The sequence below is a fragment of the Mustela nivalis genome (genome assembly GCF_964662115.1).
Source record: "Mustela nivalis genome assembly, chromosome: 1".
Taxonomy (NCBI): Eukaryota; Metazoa; Chordata; class Mammalia; order Carnivora; family Mustelidae; genus Mustela; species Mustela nivalis.
Window position 1 is genome coordinate 184,869,898 of NC_139020.1, and position 25,548 is coordinate 184,895,445.

At 43.7% G+C, this 25,548-nt stretch overlaps 1 protein-coding gene across 4 annotated transcripts in view; it reads right to left on the reverse strand.

Moving 5' to 3' along the window:
• The window catches only part of ATXN7 (ataxin 7), a 137,415-nt gene that overhangs the window by 11,037 nt on the left and 100,830 nt on the right, over positions 1 to 25,548 (reverse strand). For 3 of the 4 annotated variants that reach the window (XM_082727064.1, XM_082727065.1, XM_082727067.1), the window contains 6 exons: positions 11,386 to 11,638; positions 9,098 to 9,357; positions 8,313 to 8,395; positions 3,590 to 3,855; positions 1,861 to 2,059; positions 1,378 to 1,499 (listed from right to left, as the gene is read on the reverse strand). In XM_082727064.1, the coding sequence (XP_082583190.1) occupies positions 1,378 to 1,499; positions 1,861 to 2,059; positions 3,590 to 3,855; positions 8,313 to 8,395; positions 9,098 to 9,357; positions 11,386 to 11,638 (1,183 nt within the window). Of the gene's footprint in view, positions 1 to 1,377; positions 1,500 to 1,860; positions 2,060 to 3,589; positions 3,856 to 8,312; positions 8,396 to 9,097; positions 9,358 to 11,385; positions 11,639 to 22,557; positions 22,765 to 25,548 lie in introns of those variants that run through there. The other variant, XM_082727066.1, reaches the window with a different exon arrangement.

Below are 25,548 nucleotides of genomic sequence, written 5' to 3' on the forward strand. Positions count from 1 at the left end.
CTCTAGTAAATGATGCTCAAATGGAGAATATGGAATGACATGTGGACAACTGGACAGCTCCCTTCCTTTAGCAAAACTCAAGGCTTCCCAAAATAGGGTCCGCCAAACATCAGTTCCATAAGATTCTCCCCTAAAAGAGGTTTCCAAGTCAAAATAACTTGGGAGATGTTCTACATTATACATGGTATTCCCTGCTTTGAGAGTTACAAAGGCTCTGAGAAGTCCTGCAATAATGAAAACTATTTCACTTCAGAAAAAGCTGAGCCTTTTGGCCATGAAACTCTTCTTCCACTTAATCCCATGTAGGAAACACTAGCACACATCATGGCATATAAGATGACCATCTTATCTCATGCTGTAAATCAGAGCACATGGCTCCTCTTCCTGAAACCCTCAGCAGCTCCCTACTACACCCAGAATCAATTACAGGGTCATCTGGCCCCTGCTAGCTTCTTGAGTTTCATCTTGTAGCATGCTTGCTTTCTTGCTTTTTCTCAAACAGGCCGTGATCTTTTCTGACTCAAGACCTTGACACATATGGTTCTTTCTGCCTAGAGCCCACTCTATCCCACCATCCTATGGGCTGCTCTTTCTCATCCATCCATCTCAGTTCAAGGATCGCCTCTTCAGCAAGGCTTTCCTTGAATCCCTCTGGCTTCTTGTTTTCCCAAGCTGCCTCTGGATCCAAATCCTGGATGCCCTACCACCAACTCGCTGTGTGACCTTGCTTTTTGGTTTCATTATCTGTAAAAGAATGATAATCAAGGTGTCCCAAGATGGCATCCCGTGAAAATTAAATCTAAGTTGTCTGGAATACAATAAGCTCTCAGTAAGTGCCAGTGGTTTCTGGTGCTTCCAGGATCTCCCTTCTGACAAGCTACAACCTCTACTGATTTTCTGTTTAGTGGTTTTTGTGTTTCCCCCAACATGTGGGAGTCCCTCTGCCTGGAACCATAGCACCCAGAGCAAGACCCACCTGCTCAGAGTAAATGAATGAATGAATGATGAGGGGCCTTCTCAGGGACAGTCAGAGGCTGTGTTTTCATTTTAAATAAGCTTATCTTACGGTGCCCAGGTGGCTCAGTCAGTTGAGTGCCAGACTCTCGATTTCACTCAGGTCATGGTCTCAGGGTTGTGGGATGGAGCCCTGCATCGGGCTCCGTGCACAGCGGGGAGTCTGCCTGAGATTCTCTCTCCCTCGTCCCCTCTGCCCCACCCCCTGTTTGCTCACTCTAAAATAAATACATCTTTAGATAAGCTTATTGAGTCATCATCACCATCATCATTATTAAGTTAGTCCCATAAGAAGGAGAGGATGCAGCACCAGGTAAAGTCGGCCCCTCTCCGCACCCCCGGAGCGGCAGGACAGGCACTCACTTCCACAGCTGCGCATTCAGATGCTTCTCCACCATGAGGTTGAGGGCGCAGCGAAGCCGGTTCCACCTGGAGTCAAACACGTAATAGCCTCTTCCAATCTGCCGGCTCCCGAATGTGCAAAACTGCAAGAGAGAGCACAACCACGCGTGCTTGCTAACTCCGCCAGCAGCCCAGGAGGTGAGGGCTCTCTCGCCTTCAGGAAAGGAGCTAACCATCAAAGAGCTTACTCTGAGTACCGTAGGCTGTGAAGCATGAGAGTGAAGATGCCTAGCCCTGAGTTTCATGGAAGAGACAGGGAGAAGCACGAGGTGTCCCAGGAGAGAGTGCATGCCGCCTCTGGGGCACCCTGTTCTGAGCTGCTCTCACACCTTGACCACGTCTCCCACACGAACGGGCATGCCAAGGCCCCTGGCACGCCCCCCTTGCAGTGCCCTGTCCCTGCTGTGTGGGGAGGGTCAACACGGGGGTGCATGTGGAACTTACAGATGCTGGCTGAGGATGATGACCTGAATAATGACAGTCCAGTTTGTCAACAGACTCTTCTTTGTCATCGCCTTCTCCCTCCTCACTGGATAACCGAGAAGCTGGCTCAGTGGCAGGCAGGGGAGGGTGTGGAGATTCATGGACTGGAGGAGGGTCAATGGGGGCACTCCCACCTTGCTGAGCAGGGCAGCCTGGAGGCCTTGGTGAGTAGAAAGTGCAGCACTGATCAGATCACACATCTGGGAATCAGCCGCCTTAACCCAGATACAACAACGTGTCTGAGACCACCTAGGGAGGCCTGGGGTCCCCCACTAGCACTGGGGCAACAGATGCTGATCAGGTGGCCGGGGAGTGAAGAATCCACTCTCCTGAACCGCACAATGTCACAGGGAACTGTCTGCAAGTTCTACCCAGAGGTAACTTGCAAATGGTTCTCCTTTCTATAGCCGATGGAGTGGCTCAGAGCCTCTTCCTAGTTTCCCCAAACAAGAGGAAATAGAAGTGGAACTTAAGAGAAGTCTTTCTTTGATTCCTCTTCAAATTTCACCTAGACTTGGGTTACTGAGGCAATAAATGAGATAAATGGCAATGTGCTCTAAGCCTGAGAGGGACCAGAGGTGATCAAAGGAGGAGGCAGCATGACCACCCGCTGTGGACAGTGTACAGCCTACCGCTCGGGCGGTGCTATAGGCTTCCTACATGTATGAATGCCTGGTGCTTCTAGAACTAAGTTTACTTTTTTACAGATGGAAAAATTTCAATGAGAAGATGGCCAAAGAAAGGACTTGCCAAGGAACGGACAGCCTGGGCTTGGCCACGTTCTGGGGTGCCGTCTCCGACTGCTTCCCCGCCGTGCTTCTCACAGACCAGAAAGCCCGTGTTGGAGCAGCTCAACTACACACATGGGTCTCTGTGGACAGCCACTTCCACCCGTCACGCGACCATGTTAAGGAACAGGCACATGAGGGGGAAAGGTTGGGCACAGTGGCCAGAGGCTGGCACGTCCCTAAGCAGAAGCCCTTGGTGCCCATGGCTGGCAAGGAAGGCCCTCATTCTCTGTGCCTTTCTCTTTCCCTTCCCTCTAGAAATTGGGGACAAAGTCCTTTACTTCAACTTGGTTAAATATACAAGCACAAAGACACATATATTCAAGTACACCTTCACTGTCTCCAAGGAATGTGCATTAAGTTCTCGTAAAACACTCTTGAGATCATCGCTTACAAAACAGCTCAAATGCCTAGTACGTGGTTAGGCCCAGGTCTCAAATGAATGAATGAAAAAACAGGCTGATAAATGGATGCTGTAAAAACTCAGGCTGAATGCCCATCCCCAGCAAGGACTCCCACTGCTGTGTTTTGCAAGAACTGAGACAAGTGAATGGGAAAACGCTGCCAAAGCCGTGTGAGATGTTCCAGGCACTAACCTGCAATCAGGACCCAAGTCTCAGCCCGCTCAGTGAGGTTAAGAGACCCCAGAAGCTGAGCAGGGGTGGAGGAGATCATTCTGGCTTCTTTTTGCTGCTTGCATTTGGCCAAGAAGAGCCCTGGTTGAAACTGACTGATGAACTCAACAATTTTTTTCCCTTAAATTAAAACCCAATTAGAAAAATCTCTCATCTTCTTAGAGTAAGTGTGACGTACACTCCTCAATATCATGACTATACTGGGGTTTTAGAGCGTCTGCAAGTCTTTTCTCTGGAAAAGGGAGAGAACTGGAGGATTTGGCTTACCTTGGAAGACTGGGGGTGTGAGGTTTAGGTTTACTAGCTACGAAAGGCTTTGATTCAGAAGGAATCACTCCGTGAGAGTTTTGGTGTGGCTCCTGGGAAGGTCTGGGAGGGGTGGGCTGCGGGTCCCTGAGAGGCTGCGTTGGTTGCTGAGAGTCCGGATGGCGAATCGATTCCTTTTCCCTGGTTTTGTTTTTGTGCTCGGCTAATAACACATCAAATCGTTTTCTTCTACCCTGGACAGCCCTCCGCTGAGTTAAGGAATGTGTCTACAGACCAAAAAAATACAGAAACTGAGGAATCTCATCAATAATTATTTCTTCGTCATATATCCCAAAACACCATTCCCAATTAAAAACCACCAACAACAATCTGGACCATTAGCATAGTTAAAGGCTGCTCACCATTTGATAAGCTAAAAATCATAGGACTGTGACCTTTTTTTCTTTTGCTAGAATAGAAGCATATATCCCAGGCTCCAAATACATGAGAATGTGGTGATGTTGCTTCCACCAAGAGAAAGATGGAATGTTAGCTGTGCCACCTGGTATGTAAGTGAATGGCAAACAGTAGATACAAACAGGTGTTAGGTACTCAAGCTCCATGCCACTATAACAGTTTATTTATCGGGGCCCTTACTAGCTCAAACAGAAAAATCCCTCTTGGCCCATTTAGATTTTAAATACTAAAAGGGAATAAACACTTAGGCCATAAACATGTCCCAGAGGGGTGCCTGGCAGGCTCGGTCAGTAGAGCACATGACTCATGATCTTGGGGTCGTGAGTTCAAGCCCCACACTGGGCACAGAGCTTACTTTAAAACAATGTACCAGAGACTCCTTTTTCAGTAGCAGCCGGGGAGTAAAAATTAGACAAGTGTTTCTCTCTTCCAGTGAAAATGCCATGTCAAGAGTGAAAGTGGCTCAAAGCATCCTGGAGGTGGGGACTGCTTTGGAAGAGGAAGCCTGGAGAGAAGCAAAGACTACAAGGCTGAGAGGACAAAGTGTGAGCTGGAAGAGATGAAGCGGAGTCAATCCCTACAGACAGACACTCACTACGTAGATCAAGAAAATGGGACAGACAGCATTTCTGAATCTTAAGACAACATCTATTTCAGAATTAGGAAATGGGCACATTGAGAAAAAGGAGGTCAATCCCGGCAGGGTAACCAACAACAACCCGTGCCTGAGGCGTATCTTATAATAAAAAATGTCTATGCTCCAGATGCATTTGATAATTCCTGTTCGTTTTCGAAGGCTAACTTGGTGCTAATACTATTCCTAGAAGAAGATAAAGTCGAGTTAACTATTGCCTATTGCGGAGTCCTAGTCTGCAAAAAACGTTTAAGGAGACAGTGGCTACAAATCATGTGCTGCAAATAGAAGTTAATTCATCTACAGACTTCCTCCATTCTTCCATGTTACAAAAGTAACACAAAAGTACTTGGTGTGTGTTTACGGCCTTAAACATTATACAAACGTATTACTGCTCCAGAAGCTTAGAGGCTTGATATAATTTAAGAGCTTGAAGGGGAATTAGGCTTTTTACTGTTCTTCTGAACTTTAGTTAATGACCTATCTCTCCTTACAGACCTACTGCAAACTATGCCTGCCCCACACTGAAGCTGGCATAGATGGGTACACAAGTGGATTTAGCTTCTTTTTCAAGTTTTACCTAATTTCCTTTACTATGTAATATATCCAGAGGAAAGTAACTGAAATGAAGAGAAGGAACTTTGTTATGTTCTAGCTACCTAATACTGCACCTGTCACTCAGGAAATACTTCAAACAAAGCATGTAAAAATTATGGCCCTCTACTATGTGTTGAATGAATGAATGAATGAATGAATGAATATATATCACTCATTCAGTTGCCAGTCTCTCTAGACAGATGTAGAAGCCATTCTTCTTCTTTGAATGGCTCTGGTGCTTAGCACAGCAAGACCAATTTAAGTCAAGCTAGGGAAATACCGGTCATCTTATGATCTTATGGTTGGTCATCATAAGATGACCAATATTTCCCTAGCTTCATTTGAACAATAACCAGGATTTCTATGGAGCTCTCTCCCCATCAGAACCCTTGAGGGCTACCCAAGAATCACAGGACAAAGACTGGGTATGTAACTAGGCTCCTGCCCCCCCACCCCACCCCTTTGGTAACCAAGTGCCTGCTCCTGCTCCTGCTCTTCAGCCTCCTGGTGGGCTCAGACCCGACCATGTCTATTGTGCATCATCATGGAATATTTACACATGCTGCTTCCTTGGCTTCTCCTATCCTTCTGTGCCCAGTTAAATCCTGTGGATTTCAGCCCATATTCCTATGGCAAAGGAAGCCTGAGATTCCCTGCTCAATCCCCTACTGAAGGCTGTCATAACACATAGGCTTCCTTCCTGTTACTCCTCAGGGGTAAGTTCATACATATATGAATGATTATGAAGCTAACCTACCTCTCATTCATAAGACTGTAAGCCCCTCAAGGCTAGGGGCTGTGCCTTGATTCTGTTAAAGCCTGTATCTACGGAGTCCCAGAATGGGGCCTGTGCTCAGATATATGCAAAAAATTCTCCACAATGACCGAAGGGGCAAGGAAACCAGAGCCAAATTTTATGTGCATGGAAGACGGAGAGGACATGAAACAGGATATCAGACAGACAAGGAAGTGAGGAGGGGCCTGAGAGGGTGGCAGGCAGACAGAGTGGACAAGTGACAGAGTGGGCAGCAGCAGGTCCCCAGACACCGAAGAGGAAGGACTACGTTCTTGGTCTGAGGCAGGACAGACCCAGGCAGCAACATGGGAGACATTCAGCAGGGAGGCCCTTAAGCGTGGGGAGGCCCTTAGGCATGGGCAACCCTCCACAGCTTAAGAGATGCAGGCCAAAATGGCGACAGGAAGAGGGAGAAGCAGTGGCAAACAGAGGCAGGAGGAGAGGAAGGGCCATGTGTGAAAGGGCAGACCTGCCACTTCTATGATGACCTCGAGCAGGCCAGGGCTGCAGATGCATACTAACACGAAGGCAGGCCCCGCACGGGGCTCTGTGGATGCCACCCTTCATAGAACACACGAAAAGCACACATGACTTAAAAAGGAAGATGAGACGACAATGCAGAACCCGTATGAAGTCTGTTCACCATCAATAAAGACTCAGGGAGAAGGCTGGTCAATCCTGCACATAATGACTTGATAAAGCTTATGGTCCACTGGCATGCCCAGAGATGATTAAAGGCCAAGCCTCTGGGATAAGGCAAGCATTCTTCATCGACCACTGGCACCCTAATACTGAGAGATCTGGGGTCTCGAGAGCCAGGGAGGTGGCAAGAGAGTTGAGAGCAGTCAGCCGATCGGGACCAGGTCGGGGTACCGGGGTGAGGCTTGCGCTAATAAACTCCTCTGCAGCTGCTGCAGCAGGCCACAGCTCTTCAGAGCTCGAGGGGCTAACTTTCAACAACACACTGTGCTGTGTGTTCAACTAATGTTACATAAAATAAAAGCAGTTTGTCCTGAGAAAGGAGTTTTTAGCCTAGAGATTTAAGGGTTGGGGCTTGGGGTGAAGATATGTGTGAACCCTGGGACAGAATGCAAAATTCAGAATACACACACACACACACATATGTATCCCCCCCCCAGGAAAAATGATTTGTGATTTTTTTTTTTAAGTTAGATATTTAAAGGGGCTCTGGCCAACACCTTTCCGTAAAAGCTTCAGAACCACTGTTGTAAAATAAAATCTACATGCTAAAATTAAATTAGAAATTTAAACTAAAATAATAACCACTTAGAAATAATATTTACACTTTCTGAAGGATTTTAACATTCCTCCACTGTTAAGGGGTAGAGTACGAACTGAAGTCCCTTATTCAAACATAATCTTTGGTAAAATTTAAAATAATACACCAATAATACACATTCAATTTTTTAAAATACAATACTAATTTTTGTAATTCTTACCCCCTTCTCCAAACAAGTGTTTTTAAATTACTTTAAAGCAACGACCTGTGATAGTTTCTGAACCCCTCTGAAGGGTAGCTGGAGACATTCTCCAGAGAAAAGCACACAAGCACATCTGCTCATTTATGCAGGGGTCCCCTGACACCACTCCACGGCAACTCCGACTATACAGCAAATACAACACCTTCTTATTAGCATATCGGCATTTGAAAGGAAAACTCAGGGCAGAAAGGAGGATCATAACATTTTCTTCGCTTAGTAAGACCGTATGTTATTTAGTACTTTCTTAGAAATGGAAAAATGAGTCTATCTCAAAATCAGATGATTTTAAAGTGGCTCTTTAAAATTTAGGAACCACACATTACACAAGCATTTTAAAGAATATTCACACACAGGCAAAGTAAATTCCTGGATTTAAGTCCATACAATTTAAACCACAGTAAAGGGTAGTCTCTCACATTAAAATTCTCTGCAGAAATACTAACAGTCTTTGAAAATAACAGACTGATTAGGAAAGAACAGTATTCCCCTGGATATGACACCAGAAGCTCACTGGGGGCAAAACACCTCTTCTGACTGCAGCTTATCACAGAAGATGTCGCATTTTCCGAACTGAAAACATTCTTCATGGAAACCCAGTTACCCGCGCTCATTTACAAAATTCAGAACAATCCACAGATCAGCTTCCCTCTGGGTGCAAGAGCCTTATGGGGCCATGCCATGGACCCCAACTCCTGTGCTTACTGGAGAGTTCCCAGTGCCATCTAGGAGGTCACTTACCTTGCATGTCAAAGACCGGGTGCAGGGCTTCTTGGTGTCGAGGTCGATGACCCCACAGTGGATGTCAGGGTCAAACTCTCTTTCTGTCAAAAGCATATAGACATTACCAAGGGCTCATCAAACATTCCTTCCTTTATTTTGAAAACAAAAGGAGAAATCTCGAAACAGACACATTTTTAACTTGAATACAATCTATGACATCACCAATAGAAAAAATCTACAACATGTGAGCCCCACAAAGCAGCAGCAGACCCCACAGAGGGCGGGGGTCTACCGTCATCACTTGACAGAAAAGAGAACGCGCAAATCAGCACTATCTCACCTCTCCATTTGCAAAGACACCCCGAGAAAGCTAGTTTTTTTTTTTCTTTTCTTTTATAGATTTTATTTATTTATTTGACAGAGAGAGATCACAAGTAGGCAGAGAGGCAGGCAGAGAGAGGGAGAGAGAGAGAGAGAGGAAAGCAGGCTCTCCGCTGAGCAGAGAGCCCGACTTGGGACTCGATCCCAGGACCCTGAGATCATGACCCGAGCCGAAGGCAGTGGCTTAACCCACTGAGCCACCCAGGCGCCCCCCCGAGAAAGCTAGTTTTACAGTACCTACAGACACGTGCACTTTTAAAAGCAAGAGTGAAGAGGTCAGATGTCTTACTTAAGGAACTTTCTCCTAAAGCTGAAGTTGACCAGCCTTAAAGGGAGGACTTGTAGACAGCAGCCCATCTGTTCCCTCACGAATGCCCAATTAATAGACACAGAAACACTGAGACAAGAAAATGTGAAGTTACCTGATAATCTCTTATTTAAAAATTTCCTGTTATTAGAATTATCTTCAGACTTCTTTTCCAGAGTGGATGGTGCAGGAAGCCCTTTGCCATTCAGAATCTGTCCAGGTGAAGGCAAGGTTGGCTTTGGTATTGAGGAGCAGTTAAGGCCAGGCTTGACTGAGGAACTCACAGTAGCAGGACAGGTGGGCCCCACCGCAGATTTCAGTAGTGTGCCATCCATCTTTGGATGAATCTTTTCCACTTTGACAGAGGGCGTCATGCTATCAGAGAGGGAAGCGAAGCATCAGCCTGAGGGCCCTGTGGCCCCAAGGAAGTGGGGAGCTGGAAGGCAGAGGGCAGAGTCTCCAACTACCCCTATGCCCTGCACAGAGCTAGGCCCCCAAAGGAAACTTTGGAAAATGTGGTGGGACTACCCAGAGAACTCAGGAAGATTCACGATGGTTCAGTCTCTAAGCCCTCCTGGTGAAGCAAAAAAGTCCAGTGGACCATCGGATTTACCTGGTCTTTCGTCATCCAGGACAATCTGACACATGAGGCTATGGGAGACCTACATCTGACACCCAACTCAATTCCTCCAAGAAGCAAAACATGAAAAGGTCTAAAAGGACTGAAGACTATCTGCAAGACCTTTACAGAGTATCTTTTGAAGACTATCATTTTTAAGAAAGGAGTCATCAAAACCAAGTAAAGTGAGTGAACAGAGGAAAGAATAATTGGAACTAGAGAATATGTCCAAGAAATGTCTGTGGGGACATACAAGAATTCAAATGAGCCTAACCACACCCGTCAATGAAGGAGACCAATGTTTAATTAGTTAAGTGATGTGTCACTGACAGGATAATTCTCCAGTCTCTGAAAAAAGTTTCTATGACAAGAGCTCAGACATTAAGTGTGTGGCACACAGCTGGTGAGCACCGGGTACCTGGGCCACTAATAAAGAACCGAGTTTTCTGGGAATCTTACGCTCTCATTTGGGTGGCAAATGTTAGTACAATGCTAACAGTGGGCCTCGACCCCCTCTAAAGCCCAGCTCCATCCAAATAAAGAAGATTGGGATTGATGAGGTTTTATAAACTTTGCTCAGTGAAGTCAGTGCTCAAACAGCTGTTAAGCTGGCGAGTGACTTACACATAGCACTGGCATTTTCTTTGGCTTTCAGACAGGTCCGGGAACGAAAGCCAAGCCTGCTGTACTTGTACTTCTGACAGATGAGCAGAGGCTGGGGGCTTAGCAACCAGGACAAACAGCACCAAACAGCTGTACCTGGAAGAGGCCGACAGCAGCAGAGACGCTGCAAGAAGCCACGGCCTCTCCCAGCTGGCAAGGTCCTTGAGCAGCAGCGGGTGCTAGATGCTGCCCTGAGATTAGCCAGGTTATCAGACCTGGGGACTGAGATGTGGGTCATACCCTCCAAAAGGGAGACAGGCGAGGGAAAAGCCACCCACGCCAGGGCAGAGGGCTGCCATGACGAGGCAAGACAGGTTTCTATGGAGTGCTTGGGTCGCTCCCTCACATGCCCACAAGGAGCCTGCCAGGCTCCAGACCCACGGTGCAAACATGCCAAAGCCTTGCCTGGAACTGGGGACTTCTTCCAGTCTTCCCAGTCTGCTACTGTGATGGGAGCCCAAGACTGTGGGGGAGGAAGCGTTGTTTCCCTATTGCTCTGCAGGCTCCAGGAAATCCTGGAAAAGCATCTAGGAATCACCTCATCTTTTTATTCCTACTGTTATCAATGGCAGCAGCAGAAGCACCAGTGTCCGTTCGTTCACTGTCTCCCGTGGGCCAGACACTACGGCAAGTGCTTGGTGCTACCATGTTAATTCTACTGCTCCCAGGAACTCTGCACCACAGGCTATTCTCACACTGAGAGAGAAACAGTGCTCAAAGCCCTGCAGTTAGGGAAGTGACAGGATGGGTGTGTGAACCGGGGGCTGGTCTGACTGGAGTGCTCTTTGGTTAACACTCCTCGACCTTATTACGTTTCCTTCTCCTTGTCTGCAAAATGGGGCTACCACCAAGACCTGCTTCATACGGTTGTTGTGATAATTAAATGACAGGACACAAAGACAGCCAAGTTTCCACAGCTGGCACACGATAAAGAATCAGTAAGTATTAACCTTAACCCAAAGCGGGACAGGGAAACAAAACGAAACATCTATTTGCTTCCCCTCCTTCCCTGCCCCCGAGCAGCCTCTCTTTCCCATTATCCACAAGGCGCTTGGATGCTACTGGGGACACAGTTCCACCTCCTGCAGGGAGGCTTCAAGGACTTTCTTGGCCATACTCACATTCTACCATGGGGGACTCTACTTTGCTGAATGGGATGCATTGGCCTGGTGTTCCCCCTGAGCTGGAACTTCTCTTTGGGTGATTTCAGCAACTTGGAACTTAATGAGGATGTGCTTAGAACACCTCCACTGGAAGAACGGCTGCTTCCACTTCCACTGCCACCTTTGCTTTTGGACAGAGAAGGGAAGAAGGAAAATACTGAACTGGGAGGAACAGCCAAAGAAGGCTTGCTGGATGAGCTATGTCTTCTTTCTGAAAAGGAAAACAGGAAGGGGGAGGAAAAAAAAAAAAAAAAGACACGGTTTCAGGCAAGTCTCCAATGGAATCCTGGAAGAGTCCCCTGAAATCAACACATTTAGGTTCAAATATGCGTCACTAAGTGAAAATATATTTAACTCAGCAGCTTTCAGAAATGGCTTATCTAGGCCCCACAGACTTATTTAGGATTCTAGGAACTGGTCCTTCTGCTTCGGAAACATCTCAGCATAAAGTGGTTTATCATACATAGATAACCATTAGGAAATTAAATAGCCATTCTAAACCTGAGAATATTTAGTTTTTCAGGCTCGAAATAAACTTCACTCCAACTTGCAGGTGGAGAGGCAAGTTACTCACTCATCTGCAAAGCTGTACTAATTGACGCTGCATGGGTCTCTTTCTTCCTTGCTAGCAGAGCATCTTTCCAATTTTTAGAATTGCAAAATGTTAAAAAACAAGTTGTACCTTATTTTTTTTTGTCACTACCCACCAGCATATGACAGCAAATAAGAATGTTTCTAGGGTTATCTTATCATTCTTTAAGAATCTGTTCTGCAATTTTCCAGTGAATCACGTCACCCCCCCCCCCCTTTTCTTTTTAATAATCTCACTCGAGTACAGATGGCATAGCTCTGGTTCACACCACTAAGATGCCAAAGGCATAAGACAAAAATACCACAAATAGCTACGCCTGTTTTTTAAACCAGGAAGTAATTCATGGTTAAATACAGACTATACAGGTTTAGCTGAAAATAAGTCTACCCACTGGAGAATCAGGTTTTCTCTGTGTAAGGCAATCTATACTAAATAAACCGAGAGCTGTTGAAGAACGCTACTATCTGAAACAAGTGAATTATTTAGTAACTTTTATCTACTTAACTACCTAATGATGGTAGCTTAGTGTTGTCAATTAAACTTGCAATTTAAAATGACATGTGGCTTAACTTAAAATGTATGGGATCCAACATTTACTTATCACAATATGGAAGCTAAAGGAATGTTTTTAAAAATTTAAACTAGAATCAATGATTATAAGCATCACACAAATGGTTTATTTTTAAAGGTCATTTTATAACAGTCCTGAGCTCTCTGGGAAGCTGAGATGACTTATTTCCCAGAAGGCCATTAGTTCAACAGTGCTTTACGTGGTACTTAAGAACCTACTCTACAGACAAAATTTCAGTTGTCCAACTAGACCACACCAAGGCCACAACAAAGTTAGGATGGCTAACTGGATAGTGATTTTTAAGTGTTCTTCCCCCCCTCTAATGAAAGTTGTGTGTATGGGAGGGAAAATTAAAATAACTTAAGTTTATTAATTTTCTAAATTTGGCATCTGAGAGGTTCCCTCCCCACCCCGTCTTCTAATTTAGTTCCTCTCTCCTCTGTGATCCCCAAACACTGTCTGAGGATCCTTCCAAGCACTAGCACTTGTCAGCCAGGACTGTAAAAATCGGTTTCCAGTTCTGCCACCTCCCCTTGGATGGCGAGGCTTCCTGTCTGGGTCATCTCTGTCCCTCTGAGGCACAGCACAGAGCAGACCTTCAATTAACATTTTCAACTATCGGTACAGGTTTTCTTGTGAGGAGGAGTGACTGCCAATCACTCCAATGGTTCTCAACCTTCCACACTGGTGTAACATAAAGGTGTAACATAATGGGCTTTAAAAATGCTGATTCCCAGCCCCCGAGATTCTGATTTCACTGGTTTGGGGTGTGGTCTGGGCATCCAGACTTTGATAAGCCCTCCTGTGTGATTCCACTGTGCAGTCAAGGTTGAGAGCCTTCCTCATACTAGGCTAATGCTCCAGAACCATTAGACATGGCTGAGTAAGTTAACATTTGTAGAGCACTGAGAGCGCTGCCTAGCCATGGCACTCTCTATCAGGGTCTATTAAGTAAAGCTCACAGTTACTACCTGTAGTACTTTCCAGACTTTGATCAACTGCAAACTATTTTCATCATTCTTACCAAAGCCACATAAGATACTCTTTTTTACTGGACATTTTTGTTTAAATGATCACCTCTCCTGTTCTGTCCTCCTCCTCAGCCAGCATTAACCGGTCTCTCTTAGGGGGGCATCACTGGTACTTTGGACAGGAGAATTCTTGTACAGGATATCAGGATAACTAGAAGTCCTGCCCCCTATCCCTAATCACCAGCAGTGTCCCTCTGCTGGGGGCAACCTGAAACTACCTTCCAATCCATTTTTACATCACCCAGTATGAAGCACAGAACCACCTTCGACTGAGAGCTATTTCTCCAAACAAGAGTATCTACTGAACAGGTTTTGATAAGCTTATTATATATATTTTCTGATATATCTTAAAATAAATATTAAAATATTCCTCCAAGTTCATCCACAGCAAGCTTGTACACTTCTGGTGGAAGCGCACTAAAGGAATAATACCATGTTTCTGCTAGGAAGAGGGAGCAAAACCCCAACTACAATTTTTACTTTAACGAAGCGCACTCTCTTTTTACTATTCTCTGGGGATTAGAATTCTTAGCATGTGTCTTAGAGTAAATGTGATACATTTTCTCTTGATAACCAAATGAGGTAAATAACATTCTCAATCTAATTCAATAGTTATGCTTATTTGGAGAAAGCAAATTTATTCTAAAGTCACTGATACACTAAGGAATGAATTGAGCATAATGAAATATTGCACTTGCTTTTGCAAGATTTCATCTGCAAAAAGCACTACGTCAATGCAGAAAATTACACCTGGCTGAACGGAGCCACGTGGGCGTACACAAAACACACCCCTCTTCCCAAACATCTACCATCCACTCCAGGCCGCCCTGGATGTAAGGAGCCACACCCACCCACAACCGGTGCTACAACTTTCCCTCAATTTCAGAAAACCTGCCGTCCACTACTTCCCAAGAGCTCGCAAGCTGCAACCCTTCCAAAACCTACTTTCAGAAGCAAATGTCAGGTCGTTTTCTTGTATTTACCTACTCTTAACCATTTAATCAATGTAAAACTGTGCTACCATTTTTGTTAGGTTCCTATTCTTTTTTGGGTTCCTATCCTTTTTATCAGTAGTAAAGTTTTGAGTGTTGTACCCATAACCCCATTTTCCCAATACGCCTCATGTGGATTGCATTACACAATTTTGCACAGCACAGTAATTTCTTAGGAATGCATGCTGTGTGACAGCAGAACTGACTGTAACTTCAAGCTTCTCCTTCTATTTCTCTATTCCCATCATAGTCCATTGCTGCCATTTTCTTCAGCTAACGCTTCTTTTCTAGTCTATTACCTCTGATATGGGATTTTGCACTAGAAAAATCAAGCATCAAAGTTTCCTAACATTAGAAGTCAGCTGATGTATCGACAACACTTCAAAAAAATTGTATTTTCTACTTCAATAATAAAGGCTATTTAGAAGCTAAGAATGGCAGTCTATCATGTGAATTTCTTTCATTTACTTAAAACTTGAAACCAACTTGTGTGATGTGTGCGTGAGTATGTGTGTAACAGATTCTGGCTGAAAAGGGCCAGCTCAAATCCTTGTCATGCTGCTGAATTAAGCTGTTCCTTCACATCATGGTCTGGTAACTTATTCTCTGGAAAGGGCGGTATCTGGCTTACTTACCCTCTGCAAGAAGCAAAGAGGAAAAAACAAATTTAATTACAGCTGAGTTGGACTCTCCTCATCCTTTCACTGTGGGCCTTTATTTTTCTTAAGATTTTAAACTGGACTTGAAAAAAAAAAGTGTTTGTTCCTAGATCAAAAGAGAAATGGGCAAGTTACGGGTAGGGTTAGGGACCTTATATTAAGTGGGCAAACTGGTGGCCAGATGCTAAGCATAACTGCGGTGTGGTTTGGTGAGGAGTCCAAGTTGAGTTTTCAAAGCACTCCTCTCTCCAGGGTCTGGCACCAGCTCAGACAAAGCACACTCTCTTGTCCCTGAATGAGGAGGGCACTTTGAATGGCTCCAGCAGAAGGGAGAGATAATCAGGCAGACCAACAGATAGACAAATACAGATACTGGGAAACACAGAACAGAGACCCAGTGGCATCGGGGGTCTGGGTTCGACGGGGGAGATACACAGATGTGGAGAAAGAGTTAACAAGTAAAGAGGAAGGAAGGAGGGAGAGAGAAAGAGACCACATGCAAGGAAACAAAGAGAAGAGGCACTGGGCTTTTTCTCCCCCTGTGGCTTGAACGTGTGCGACCACTGAACGCAATGGCAGGATACTGGGAAGGATAAGGCAGAGGACAGCTCTCTTTAAGTCTTCCAAAATGCAAAGCAACCAAGAATACTAAGCTTGCAATCTGGGATTCATGCTGAGGTTTAAAAATATATGTAAGTACATGCTGACACCCAGGTACAAACCAAATAGTAGTTCAAAGCAAATAATTAGACCTTTTTAAGTCATAAATAAATGTGCTTTGGAAATAACTAAAAATAATTTATATGTACAAGCATCAAAGTTAGGACACAAACCTTAAAAAGCTGTCAAAGCAAACTGTAACTTCAAACCATTCACGGTGGAAATAAAAATTTACAAGGGGGTATATCAAATTTTAAGCAGTTTTCCCTGGATTAGTGTCTATTTTTTTGAAAATTTTTGTATATTGTTTTCTTTTTCTACAACAGCTACAGTTTACTTGATTATACTTATAAAAAATCGGGGCATTTCATGTGGTGCTCTAGCCTCAGTCTCACACACGCCAGATTACATCAAGGCGTATTATTGTTCATGAGCAAAGAGTCCATCTGTCCCATTCTCAGGGATCATCATGTAAGAGCAGGCAACTAAGAGCTACTAGACCACTTTACAGTCTTATTTTTGCTCAGGGCTCTTTTATTAATGTTTTATAACTCAACCAACCGACTGATAAGAAGTCTCACCTTCAACAACGTCAACAATAGCAACCACTGTTTACTGGGCAGAAACCACGTGTCAGGCACTATGCTGCGTAATTTACAGAGGTTATCTCATTCAGTCCTGACCATCTTTGTACAAAGCAGATACTGTTATGATCCCCACTTCCAGATAAGGAAGCCAAGGCTTTAAAGGACTCATGACGGTTGCCCAACATCACCCTGCTAGTTAAGAGGCAGAGTTGGGATACAATCCCAAGCAGGTTGACTCTAGCATCCAGGCTGGACCACACCATAACCCAAGTGCCCTTGACATGGAGTTATTAGCAAGCCATAATTCGTGGTCCGAAGGCAGGCAGAAGAGAGGGGCGAAGGTGAGGGTTGGGACATATAATAGTGGGAAGCCCCTCTTCCCAGGTGCTCAGGAAAAACAGGCTAACTGCCAGCACAAAAGGCTGCAGAGGCTAAACACAAGGTCAAGACTGAATTTCAGTGAATTCAGGATAAGGATCCAGAATCCGTTTAAGTGAAATCCAGGTATTTTGGATTTTACCTTTCCATTATGCAAGCTGCTATCCTAAAGATTAGCTATGCCCATCAGCCTGTGCAGCTTTCTCTTTTGCTCAGGGGAATTTTAAAGCATCAGAGATAGTCTGAAGAGTGAATTCTGGTACAAAGTATCAGGGAGAGCTGCCTTTCTGGCTGAAAAGAAACATTTCACAAAGTTCCCAAATGACTCTGTTTTACTATAAGAACCATCAGGAGGGGCAGCAAATACCTGTTCTATAGGATTAAGCTGGCCCCCTCTGGACCAATACAACGCATGCTTCTTGTCACTCTCTGGTCTCTGGAGGTCATGGTGGCCTTTCCAGCTGAGGCTCAGGGCTGTTGGGCACAGTCTTGATGTGGGCTAAGTAACTAACCAGCCTGAAGAGAACCCAAATTAAAATAAAAAACGCTTTTTTATAGATCCCCTGAAAGGGCAAGAACTTCGGAATCAAGAGACAGTTGGGTTCGAAGCCTCTGCCACTGACCATATAGGTAACGCTAGACGATAACCTGATTCCACCTACCTTGTTAACCTCTTCATCTGCTGTGCCTACCCTGCAGGGCTATTGGGGATTAAACGATGGAGAGTTATAGAGCCTGCAGACAGGGACGATCATGGACCGGCACCGGGAAGTCAGCAGGCACCAAGGCAAATGACACCTGTCAATTCAGCTAATGCCAGTTACAGACTTCTGTGAGAAAGGTGTGCTGATTACCGAAGCAGGCAAAAATCACTTACTCCCAAACCTAACCCACTGTAAGTTACCTTCTCTGGTGTGGGACAGGGGTAGGCTACGTATCTGGTATGTATGTCAGTCCAGGAAGAGACTAAGCTCTTCTCCTAAAAGCTCAGAGGACCAACTTTTAAAATTTACTTAAAAATGAGTAAATTTACACTAACCAAAAAGAACACTCATTCAAGCTGAAGTTATTTTATCAATAAAAGGTTGGCTCATTTTTGACAGAAATGAGTCACTCAGGAAGAACTGCAGGGGAATGGCATGGAGTAAAGTGAAGATCAAGTCTCAAATTCAGCTTTATAGATCCAAAGGTGGAAATTTTAGGCCGATTATTGAAGAAAGGATTCCTAAAACTCATAAATTTTTCTCTAAATGAAACTGACACTTTTGGATAGATTTGGTCAGATAAGGTCACAAAGAGTGTGTACTCTGTACAGAAAGGCCTTGTGAAAAAATACCAATCTACACTTCAAGCACGGTATGGTTCCATGGGGTCTCTGACAGCCCCATCCCATTAATACTCTACAACTATCCCTTTTAAAGCAAGGATATTTTAATAATCAAGCTTGTACACGGCTATAAAATGTTAAATGCACATGTATGACCATTTGGTCAGGCATAGCAAGTAATAACTGCACAGAGCAAAAGGCGCAGTTTGGAAACTTCCAGTCATTCATTAAGCAGGCCCATCACAAAATTTATTAAGTTTTTTATTTTAACATCCAGGTGGGAAAATAACCCTAATGTGCTTATCATCCAGCTCCCAATTAACCCAAACTGTCATACTTCACTTTCAGACAGCCAAAGACAACTCACGAGGTGTCACGTCAATCAGCATCAAGGAACTATAAATCAAGACTACAAAAACATTTTTCAACTCTCAGAGCATCTTCCTTGCACATCTCCTTTGCTCCACATCAGGGTTTTCTCTAGACTTTTGTCATTCAAAGCTGAATTCCATTCTGGATCTTTCATCATTTCTACACATTACCTAGATTATTGTCTATTTACTCTATTTTTCAAAATTCAGCAGCTGACCAGGCATATGTTATTTCAGCGTTATCCTAAGCATTGTCAGTAAAACCAGGGCTTTGTGTCTGACACAGCAGTTATCTATTTTTTTCCTAATAAGTATTAAAAAAAATACTTGGCATACTATCTAAATTCACAGCGTGGACATGAAATCATTGCATGTGAACATGAAGCTTTTAATGTCTTCTCACTACTTTCATAATGAACTTTTCCTCTGTAAGTTTTCTTCTTCTTGTCTAACTGCACTCTCATGTGTCTGACCAGCAAACACGGCCTTACCCCACTTCCTGTCCTCACAGTCTCTTTAATTCTCAATCTGCTTTTTCTTTGATCTGACTTCTTTAGGATCTCCAGACACTCAATTAGACTACTCCAGAGAGAGCCGGGTGTAGTCCAATGCTAAAAAGAAAACAAGTCAATCCGTGAGACTATCCCTGGAATATTCAACTCTCAGGTTGGGGAATCCAGAGTTGACCTCTGAGAGGCAGTGCCTCAACGGACGATCGGCCAACACTGGAGCTGGGAGGCAGCCTCCAGAAAGCATGCTTAGGTGGGTTACAAATGGCACTGAAAAACAGGGAGAAGAAAAAGTCTTTACCACAAAGCACTCAGCATCATTTCCACTAGAGAGATTTAATTGAAAAGGATGATTTCAACACTGGCTGCCCTAACAAATTAGTCTCCAACAGCGACTTTTGCCAAACACGTTTCTCCTCCCCCTAATGCAGAGGTGCTTTTAAATTAAAACATAAGGGGAAAGTGCAGAAGAGAGAGTCATTTACAGCACTTGGGCCACTTGAAACAACTTTTCACCAAAGGTCTATAATCAAATTATCAAGCTCTTCAAGTCAGTGCTTTATGACGGAAATAAAAGGCCCACTAAAGTACTCGGGCATTTCCCCGTCTCCGGGCAGGGTGCGCACTTGCAGCACCCCCATTCACGCTAGCTGCATGAAAGAGAACAGATCACAAAGGGCAGATTACAAGGGAGAACGACTCCGACTCCAGTGGGGGAAGGGACAGGCGTGAATGGATTGTAAATAATGTTGCTAAGAAGGGAGCAGAAATATGGCAACTTCAAATAATCCTCTTGCCAGGAATTCTTCCCATGGGGAGGAACTGTTCTTTCTGTACTTTGCTTTCAAGCGTGTGAGAAATATGAAAACCTTAACTGAGTGTCTGGGGGTACGCCTCCCCTGCCATCCCAACTAGTAGCTCTTTGCAAACATTGTTTAAATGTTTGAATTTTAAAATTCAAGTACTTTATTAGAGGGGATGAAATAAGAGAGAAAGAGGAGGCACTGAATGGTTAGCACAGGAGATCACCTTGGTTGTGAGTACAACTTCGTTTCTTCATAATCACTGTCATAAAACAGCTGGTTTTAAGGAACAGTGAATGGTCCGAATGACCAGTTCACTTCCTGACGGGGGCCCTTCCTATGCTTCTGTGACTGTGTTCAAGATGCAGACTCAGTGCTGAAGGTTATCATCATTATCTCACACAGGCATGCACAGATGTTTTCAGTGAAAGTACCTTTGGGGGAAAAGGCTGAGGCTGCCTTGAGCAAAATACAGCCACCAAACTCTACTTCTGCTGCCACCGTTTCTGACTACAGGCTATCACGCCACGAACGACATGCTGGCTGACACTTCTACGATGCTAACAGTCATAAGGACTTTTCTCTGCTGTACTCAAGGAGCACAGTGTTACCCAAAAGATGCTGGCAGAGTACAGCAAGCCATCACCCTGCCTGAACAAACATGATCTCCCCAAGAGATGCACAGCACTGCCCCCAGATCCATTCCTCCCTCTCCCTCCCTCGCTCTCAGTTATCAGTGACTTGAAACTGCATTCCTCAGGTATCAACACGTGAGAAGAAAAAAGAGCCAAAATCAAAAATCAACCAGTCTCCAGCTACATCTGATTTAATCCTTTAGGGAACAAGGCATCCTACAGCTCGGTGATTTATCATTCCAAGTTTAGTCTTCCAATTTGTTACATACCACATGCAGTTCAATCATCAACATACTCAGTCCTTACCCAAACTTCTCTGTAGTCCTATTTTGGGCCTACATCCCAAATGAAAGATACAAGGCTATCATCAAAATGTAAAAAGGGAATTAAAAAAAAAAAAGTATGCCTTTGCCACTCCAATCCAAATTTTAGACACACACACACACACACACACACACACACACAGGAAGAGACAGAATTAAAGGAACCTGGTAAAACTTTAAAAATTCAAGTTCTCTTTTTCATTGTTTTTGTTTGTTTTTTAAAAATGAAAACTGCTGTGCAGGAATGCCCACAGGGAACACTGTCTATCCAGGCTGAAAAGGAGTAGCAGGTCCAAAGTGCAATGGAATGACAGCACCATCTGCCACCAAGAGCTATACTGAGTCTAAGTCACATCCTTATTGCTATTTCCCCCTAATTTTGTATCCTTTTAATTTCACTTTATTCTGGATGGGGAAGGGAAGCAAACAGTGAACAGGGGAATGACAAAAAACTCAAACTCAGAGCACAACCCCCAAAGCCTTCTTCATTTAAGCACTCTGTTAATAAGGAATGGGTGATTCATTACTTAACAATGCCAATGTTTTCAATGGATCTGTAGCACACATTTTTTCTTTTGTAAAGAGAAACAATATCTGTCCCACCTTCAGGATGGAGCTAACAACTAATGAACATCAAAAGCGATATTCAAAAACGAAACCACGAACAGCAAAAGTGAAACTGCCTGACAAGAGACAGTTTAAAAAAAAAATTTTTTTTAGGGAATTAATAGGAATTTGATTAAAGGTTTAAAATCTGTCTATATTTACAGCCCTTCAAACTGGTAGCTAAATTTCAACCTCAATTAAAATCACACGGTCAAGCTCATTATTGCAAGAAGTCATGAAATGTGAATCCAGGGAAAAGTCAAGCACTCCTCTGTCACCTCGCCCCTTGCTCAGCCAGGGAAGCACAAGACAGGGCTACTTTGAGAACAGACTCCCAACACAGCCAGAATCAGCTGAACTGCACTGGCTACCTTGATAACACAACTGAAAAAAATCATTCTTTCTGGCAGTCAGTATGTAATTAAAATTTTATACACTCAATTTAAGTTACTGAATGACTTTCCAGGGCTACTGTTTATATTTTGAAGTTGTTCTTCCTCTTGACAGTGTTCTGTTTGAAACTTTGCTGTGGATTTGAAATATCTGACAAAACAGCTTTCAAACACATTCTACAGGAAACACTATGAACTGCCTGTCACAAAACCTCACTTACCACAAGTGAGATAAAAAACAAACAGTTAAAGCGTGTCACAGCGTTCCTCCATTTTTAGAGAGCCGCGTAACTAATGCTTTCCCTGTTTTGAGATACGGGAACTGTTTGGTGCAAACCTCAGCATTTTGTTGGAGTTAATAACAAGCCAGACTCCTGTCCGTGTTTGAACTTTGTCCAGACCACTCAAATGACATTTCAGAATGGCTCCCGTGAACGGCCTGCAGCGGCTAATCCCCCTTGTTGCGATCACCCACTCAGCTCCACTAGCTCTGCAGAGCTCTCTCCCTCCACCACTCCAGCAACGTAGAGCTCAGGGCCTGCTGGCAGGGGAGGCCAAACGCCAGGAGGAAAGAGGCCTGCACGAACTCTTTTCCATGTAACGTTAGCAAAGACCTAACCCACCTCCCTCACGCTCATCCACAACTGGGCCCGGAGCCAAGCCCAGCCTCTGGAAACTGCCTCAGAAAACTTACCCAGTGGAGCTTTCAGCCCTCGTGCGGAAGGGCTGTTTTGGAGAGGCTTCTTGTCACCTTCCATTCACAGAATCTGGTTGTGCTTCATTGCACACTTGCTACTGCAAGCTTGCATCATGACTTGGGTCTGCCCACCAACTCCAAATATGCTCCATGTTTGGTCTTATGTAACATTTGCTACTACTGTAAAAGCACTTGAATTACAAAGGTCCTGGCAGATCAACAGAAAACAAGGGGTGGAGTCTAATTTCATCTAATATGGTCATACAAGGCGTCCTGGCTGGTGTAAATCAATCCTTCTATTTGAAAGGCAACTGGCCAAAACTGTGCAAGATGGAACTTACGAATTTAACCTGCTAAACTGTGAATTTTCTCACATTCTCATTTTTCTGAATACCTTGAAATGCATGCCGCTGCTACCAGGTACATTAGAAAACTTAGATGATTCTTTATGCAGTCTACATTTTAAGCCTCCATAGACCTAGAAGTTTTAAAGTTAATACATCTCTATAAATATCAGCAGCCTCTCTCAACATTTTAGTTCCCCATGATCTATACTTAAAATAATTAAAAGTTGTCATACTGAAGCTTACTTTTCCTTCCTCAATCTAGTAACAAAAATCTTAACCAATTTTCTGTGCATTTTTGTAAAATACATCTAATTTCAGAAGAATATACATCTTATTGCCTGGAGTTTGGTGTTCAATCATTACATGACTGACTAACACACTTTTTATACCTTTAATCCAAAAACTTCTCTCCCCGGTGGCTCTTTATAAACACTGTCTTCCTGGTCTGTTTCCCTATCTCAGACCTATTATACTCCCCACAAAGCTACCCCCCTTTCCTCAATTCCCAAATCTTACTGTCAAATAGACATGGAAAAAAATGGCCAACCAATCAGAGTTTTATGATGATAAAGGCTGCATACATAAATAGACTCGGATGCCTGATAGTTGAGAATGAACACTTTTAAATGTCAAAAGGAGGGGAGAAATTCCTCTACAGAATCCCATCACCCCATAGAGAATATTTGGCAAGAAGTCATGAATTACATGTGTGGAAAAGATTTGGCCTGGAAGGGGTGGAAGTCATGAGGCGTAGGAAATGGTTTCTATTAGACCAGACACAAATTCTAAATTTACTCTAAAACAAAAGAACAGTAGCCATACTGCTTTATTTTCAAGGCAAGCATGCAGATCTCAACCAAGGCAGCAATATTAAGATCCAGAGGGTTTTCTGAAACCTACTTTCTTTCCCCCAGACTTCTTATAGTCACATTCAAACAATGCAAAACTATGGTGGTCCTTAAAAGATGCCAGAACACCAGGTAAGGGGCATCAGCAGGTCTCAGAAGCCCAGGATGAGAAAAATCTTCCAAAAGTTTAGCAAAAAATAAGAAGTTTAGGTTAAATTGCCAGAGGTCTTCTTACGCTAGAAGAAAAAATTCCATTGCTATCCTACCTGATTGCAACAGGTCTTAGCATTGTTCCCTATACCCACCCGCCCTCCCTAAGGGGCAGCTGAGGAGTCTCCTTGATGTCATCGTCCACAGGGCACAACTGAGATAAGAGGCCCTTTCTCAGACTAAGCCTCAGTTCCACATCACTGCACCTGTCAGTCCAGACCCCAGAGTCCTCCCTGTTCTCCCAGCACAAATGCTTGCCTTTCTAATGTTCCCTTTTGTAAATGGTGGTAGGGCAAAGGGGGAAAAAAATCCTTACAAACCCCAACTGATCCATGAGGTCTGAGAACCAAATCTTATCTGTAATTCTGATGAAAACCAGGGTGAATTTCAGCAAACATTCTTAATTGCTACAAATACATATCTATGTTTAATTTCACAAATAGATGACCCTTGAACAATGTGGGGGTTAGGGGAGCTGACCTCCCATATCCCACAGTTAAAAATCCATCTAACTTTTGACTCCCCCAAAATTTAACTATGAAAAGCCTCCTATACCGATGGGAAGCCTTACTGTTAACATAAAGCTAACACATATTCTCTATGTCATACATATTACATACTGTAACGGGAAAAGAAAATGTTAAGAAAATTATAAGGAGGGGCACCTGGGTGGCTCAGTGGGTTAAAGCCTCTGTCTTCGGCTCTGGTCATGATTCCAGGGTCCGGGATCGAGTCCCACATTGGGCTCTCTGCTCAGCAGGGAGTCTGCTTCCTCCTCTCTCTCTGCCTGCCTCTCTGCCTACTTATAATCTCTGTCAAATAAATAAATAAAATCTTAAAAAAAAAAAAAAGAAAATACATTTATAGTACTATACTATATTTACTGTAAAAACCATGGATAAATGGATAAAATCTGCACAACTCAAATCCATGTTGTTTAAGGTCAAGGGTTAATTGCAAACAAGACAGAAACAATTCAAACTTTTTTTTTTTAAAGATTTTATTTATTTATTTGACAGAGAGAGATCACAAGCAGGCAGAGAGGCAGGCAGAGAGAGGAGGAAGCAGGCTCCCTGCCGAGCAGAGAGCCCGACACAGGCCTCGATCCCAGGGCCCTGAGATCACGACCTGAACCGAAGGCAGTAGCCTAACCCACTGAGCCTTTAAGATCTATATCCAAAAAGGGATGAATGATAGTGTAAGCCAGGAAAATATAATTTTGTACAATAAAAGTATATATAAATATTCAAAAAAAGGGCATAAAGCTTTAGATCAAATTTTTAAACACACACACATTTTCCTCTCTGAATGCCCCAAGTTAAATGTTAAAGCAAATACTTAAATACCTCTTTGTTCTGCTTGAACAGCATTCTTACTCTATTTTCTACAAACCAGCCCCCGATTGCCTACCCAAATAAAGTTTATTTTGATACTAAATTTCCCAACGATGGCTCATATTTAAGTGTCTAGGTCTGAGGACATGGTCATATTTCATTTTTCATATGGAAAAAAAATTCAAAGACTACAGCCTAAAAAAAGACTGCAGACTAAAATACAATTTTAACAGAGAAACACTCATGCCT